The sequence below is a fragment of the Trachinotus anak genome, unplaced genomic scaffold (assembly GCF_046630095.1).
Source record: "Trachinotus anak isolate AG129_WGS33_773 ecotype Australia unplaced genomic scaffold, CSIRO_AGI_Tana_v1 ptg000026l, whole genome shotgun sequence".
Classification (NCBI taxonomy): Eukaryota; Metazoa; Chordata; class Actinopteri; order Carangiformes; family Carangidae; genus Trachinotus; species Trachinotus anak.
In genome coordinates this window covers 12,308,026-12,312,932 of record NW_027273877.1, presented here as the reverse complement: position 1 = coordinate 12,312,932, position 4,907 = coordinate 12,308,026, and the positions used below count along the sequence as shown (strand labels likewise).

The 4,907-nt window shown below is 41.7% G+C and overlaps 1 protein-coding gene across 1 annotated transcript; it reads right to left on the bottom strand.

Annotated features, from left to right (window-relative positions):
* Positions 1 to 869: 869 nt before the first annotated feature.
* On the bottom strand, positions 870 to 4,311 carry LOC139609643 (stonustoxin subunit beta-like). The gene is made up of 3 exons (XM_071464526.1): positions 3,100 to 4,311; positions 2,232 to 2,278; positions 870 to 2,134 (listed from the first exon to the last, which is right to left on the bottom strand). The coding sequence occupies exons 1-3, from the start codon at positions 3,501 to 3,503 to the stop codon at positions 1,584 to 1,586; spliced, it is 1,002 nt and encodes a 333-aa protein (XP_071320627.1). The 5' UTR covers positions 3,504 to 4,311; the 3' UTR covers positions 870 to 1,583.
* Between the last annotated feature and the right edge of the window lie 596 nt (positions 4,312 to 4,907).

Below are 4,907 nucleotides of genomic sequence, written 5' to 3'. Positions count from 1 at the left end.
CAACTTTGCCTGCCTTCTCAAAAAAGATGTCCTAGGTGCCTTGGAAATAATGGAGTCACAATCAGCCTTCTTGGTAGCTCTTTACCTTTTGTGACAGTTACTCATGGTGTCCTGCTACATCCTCAATCATCTTGCATGTTCGTTCTGTTGGTGTCATGTAACCTTAGTTTGAACCCCCTTAGCTGCCATCACCTGACTCCCTTATCTTTGAAGGGGCTTCACTGCACCTTTTTAAAAAGAACCTCAATGCACTTGGGAATACATTTATCATGTTTAATTACATCTGTAAGCCCAACTATTGCCCTATGGTTGCTCCACCAATGCCCTAACATTGCTCCACTGGTGTTCTAATGAGCAGCTGGTAGCTGGTATCATCAATCATCATGTTGGCATGCTCAGCCAACAAGCCATCGTTGGTGTTCTCTACCAAGAAGTCATTAAAGGTGTTATGCTCTGCCAAGAAGTCATTAGAGTGGTACACTTAGCCAATGCTCTAACAGCCTGGTACATGATAACAAACCACACTGAGTACGTGTAATAGGTGGTAATAGGTAATAGGTGTGATTTTAACTCCTAGATATTGACTAACTTAACTCAGTAAACAATAATACGATATAATATCAGAATGAACATCTGTGAACATAATATATGGTATAATATCATCATGGACATAATATAATTATTGTTCCAGCTCCTACACTCTTTCTAACACTGGAACTGTCGACCCTCGTCAGTCCAGCTTTGTGTTCCCTTTTTTTTTTGATACTCACCTGGTGTCTCATTTCAGGTCCCATTACTTCCTGCCCTCCTGTGCGATCATCTGGCCCCGCCCTTATATGTTTCATCTGTGTGTCATTGCCCCATGGTGGAATGAACATTGTAGGCAAGCAGTGAAAATGAGAAACAGCATTTAGGCAGTTGAAAAAACATCATTCACTAGACACATTAATCCAGTATAAAAGATCTCAAGCAGCAGTTAGGACAATTATAAGAGCAACCAAGAGTGCACACTGGAGGTGATACTGTGACACAATAGGGAGAGAGACACAGGTATCTGAGGTGGGGGGTATGGTCAAGAAAATGAGTGGCTTTAGGAGGAATTCTTTAATACCAGTGTTGACAATAAGCAACAAAACAGCAGTCAGCAGCATAGAAAAGGCAGAGACTTTGGCAGAGACTTCAGTTAAAATCCACAGTTCAGATCAGAAAATGCTGGAACTAAACACAGGTATTAATATTAGGAAACCTGCAAAAGGAGATAGTTTAGACTTTCCTTTTAGTTGGTTTGAATTGAAAAGGGCCATCTCCAACACACAGCAGTCATCACCAGGGAAAGATGGCATTTGTCACAGCATGCTGGATCATATGGACGACAGTGCACTGATGGTATTATTACAATTGTTCAATACACTGTGGGACATTGGGAAAATTCCAGTTGCATGGAAACAGTCAGTCATTGTACCCATTGTAAAACCTGGCAAAGACTCATCAGTATCGCACCCAGCATGTTAGTGAGACATGTACAGACTGAACTCTCTGTTCAACAGTGAGAGAGTTTCTCTAACAGGAGGAGACTCTCTCTACTACACTGAACACAGAGACACTGAGGAGCCAGACGACCAGAACCCAAACCCAGGACACAGAGGCTGAGTGAAGGTGGTGTTGAAGGTGTGGAGGTGGATCAGTGAGTCAGAGGAGACTCTGTAGAAGGACAGAGAGCCAGCAGGACAGTCCACATACACTGCTACTCTCCTCTGTCTGTTGGGGACAGAGGAGGAGGAGACGGAGAAGGAGACAGATGTTTCTCTCTTATTGTGACAGACAGAGTGAACTTGATCAGAGCAGTACAGTCTCCAGGACTGATGGTTCTCTCCAAACACACAGTCTTTTCTGTTTCCTCTCCTTCTGATTCCTCTGTAACTCACTGATATATAAACCCTTCCACTCCACTCCACCTCCCAGTAACAGCGACCAGTCAGACCAGCTCCACACAGCAGCTGAGCCCAGTGGTCAAATCTGTCTGGATGATCAGGATACGACTGATCCTCCTCCACATGTGTCACCTTCCTGTTGTCGTCAGACAGTTGGAGCTTTGTGTTCACTGTGTTTGTGTCGAGTGTGAGTTCACAGGAATCTGATGGAGACAACGAGACACAACACAGGTGGAGTTATTGATCCGTTGTGACTGAGTCTTGTTTCGTTTTCATGAATCAAATGAAAAACACACTTACACTTCCTCAGACCTTGTCTCAACCATTGGACTCCACCAGGCTCCACCCTGAAAGAGGGAGGGGGCACATTCACATTCAGCATGCAAACATAGACATTACACTGCTTTTAAAGACAGATGGTTGTATTACTCTCTTCAGATGTAGGCTTGTATGTATGGATGTACAGTCACCACAGAGAGAAAGGTAGTGGAGCCTTTATCTTGTCATTATACAGAGAAAATATTTCATCATTTGTGAAGACACACAATCCTTAAAGCTTCCTTCCTGTATGTTGAGTTTAGAGTCTTTCACTTTGCTCGACAGTTTCACAGTCTGTGATATGTTAGATGAATAAATCTGACAGATGTTCACATGTCAGGGAAGAGACTAAACAAGAGACAGTCAGAAACACATGTAGGAGAGGATCAAACAGCAGGAGGCTCAAACTGCTGGAAATTCTTCTTCTGTATCTTATCAAAATGAAGACTGTGAGACTCCTTGGTTACTGTGAGCAAATGAGTTCAACAGTAATGACCTGCTGCTCAAAGCTCTGCTAACAAAGGGGAGCTGTGAATTTAGTGTGCAGGTACTCTTTCTTTGTATTGCAGCGCCTGTCCCACTGAGGTTAAATACATGTGAACGACGACTTACAACTACATTTAGGAAAACATCTTGACCATCAGTAGGTGAACAATAATAATAATAATAATAATAATAATGATAATAATAATATAGAAATAGATGAAAAATCTCCACAGACTCCACATAAAGTAATTTTCAGAGTCTAGAAATGACTGTTTAACAAAATCCTACACAGTTTGGATGAATATTCGATAATGCAAATCAGGTTTTACATGGTCATCAGTTAAACAGGTTGATGAATCCTGACCTGAGAATTTCCAGTGAACACTGTGGACTTGCGGCGGCAGCAGACAGCAGCCTCACTCCTGAATCCTGCAGGTTGTTGTTACTCAGGTCCAGCTCTCTCAGACTAGAGGACTGGGAGCTGAGGACTGAGGACAGAGCTTCACAGCTTCTCTCTGAGAGCTCACAGCCACTCAGGCTGAAGAGACAATAATGAAGAAGAGGACAAACAATATCTGTGTTAAAAGGAACAAAAACCTCAGTTTGCTTCACAGTTCCCAACAAACTAACAGCACTGCATTTCACAACTGGGCAGAATATTAAACAGATATTTTTTCTGTGAATCACAGATCTGCCCCTGTCCACATGAAGTGTCCTCGGGCAAAAACCTGACCTCACCGGTTCCTTGCATAAGTAGGTCCCTGCCATCAGTGAGTTTGAATAGATGAATGAGAGGCAACATGTAAAGTGCCTTTGGTACAAGTGCTATATAAATACAGGGAGGTCCACCAGGGGAGCATCTGCAGGGGTCATGGTGGAGATAATCACGTCCTGGGCCCAGAGCTGGGTGCGATACTGAGGCAGGTCAGACCAGTAATGTTGTATAGAGCGAAGCAGCACAACCACAAGACAGAAGCAACATGGTCAGAGGAGGAGAGCTGCTCTTCAAACATGACGCCCAGGTTTCATGGTTGGGGTAAGTTGAAGAGGTGATTTTGATATCGACATTGTGATGGAGAAAGTGGCCATGATGAGTAGGAGTTCAGTCTAAGAGAGGTTGAGCTGAGGCTGAACGACAGACATTAATCTTGAATTCACTTATTCCTCCTGACAGCAACATTCAAAGACATCCAATTGACAGTGACGCTGACATTACATCCACATCTCTTAAGGATGTAGTAATTATGTATGAAGTTCTTGTTTAATTCTCAGTCGACTTTAGATTCAGTCCAGAAATGTGTTTCTTCAGAGAACGTCAGAGAAAATTACTGACAGAGGCAGAAACTACAGTGATTCCACAGATAAAGGTCATCAAATAAAACTGTGCAAATTATTATTATGAACCAGTGGCATTAGTATTATTAATTAGTTCATTTGTCCATTTGTCTTTCAAGTTATTACTTTTTATTGGTTGATAAAACATACAATGTGTTTTGTCATAGTTCTCATTACCTATTATTTAGTTGTAGTCCTGAAAAAAAAGGTTGTCAGTGAATGATTTAGCTTTCACTGGCGTCATTAACACTGACATGTAATTATCCAAACCACATCACAAATCATCATCAGTGAATTTATCTAACAGAACCAGAGTTCATATATGTGTGCTCTACAGAATATAAAGTTGAAGATGAAAAATGGACTGACACATTTAAAAATGTGAAAAATCATGAGAGAAGCTGTTTAAAGTGTACGGCCCTCCCTGATGCAGACTGACAATGAAAAATGAACATGAGGACATGTAAGTGTTAAAAGGAACAAAAATCTCAGTTTGCTCTACAGCTCGAAGCAAACTAACAGCAAATGCAGAGCAGCTGATCATTCAGAATTTATATTATTAGTGCTGACATTTTAAGTTGACATGTAATTGTACTTTGTCTTCATGTATTTTGATTTCTCACTACATGTACAGAAAAAAATGGCCTGTGTTCAAATGTGCGTTCCACATGAGATGGTCAGTGAGCCAGTGCCACAACCTTCAGTGTAGTTTTTACAGCAGTGACATCCAGCTGTTCATGTCTTCTCATCCAAAGTCCACCCTTCCACCATCTTCCCTCTCTGATTGTCTACTGGAAATGATCTCCTGGTTGTCCTCTAACTTTCTGAAACTCAACA

What these genes read in the sequence shown, in the direction of transcription:
- LOC139609643 (XM_071464526.1), bottom strand. Translation starts at nt 3,503, where the DNA reads ATGGCAGGGACCTACTTATGCAAGGAACCGGTGAGGTCAGGTTTTTGC. An exon ending in TGTTCACTGGAAATTCTCAG is followed by an intron (nt 2,279 to 3,099) that starts GTCAGGATTCAT and finishes TCCCTCTTTCAG; the next exon opens with GGTGGAGCCTGGTGGAGTCC. An exon ending in GAGACAAGGTCTGAGGAAGT is followed by an intron (nt 2,135 to 2,231) that starts GTAAGTGTGTTT and finishes TGTCTCCATCAG; the next exon opens with ATTCCTGTGAACTCACACTC.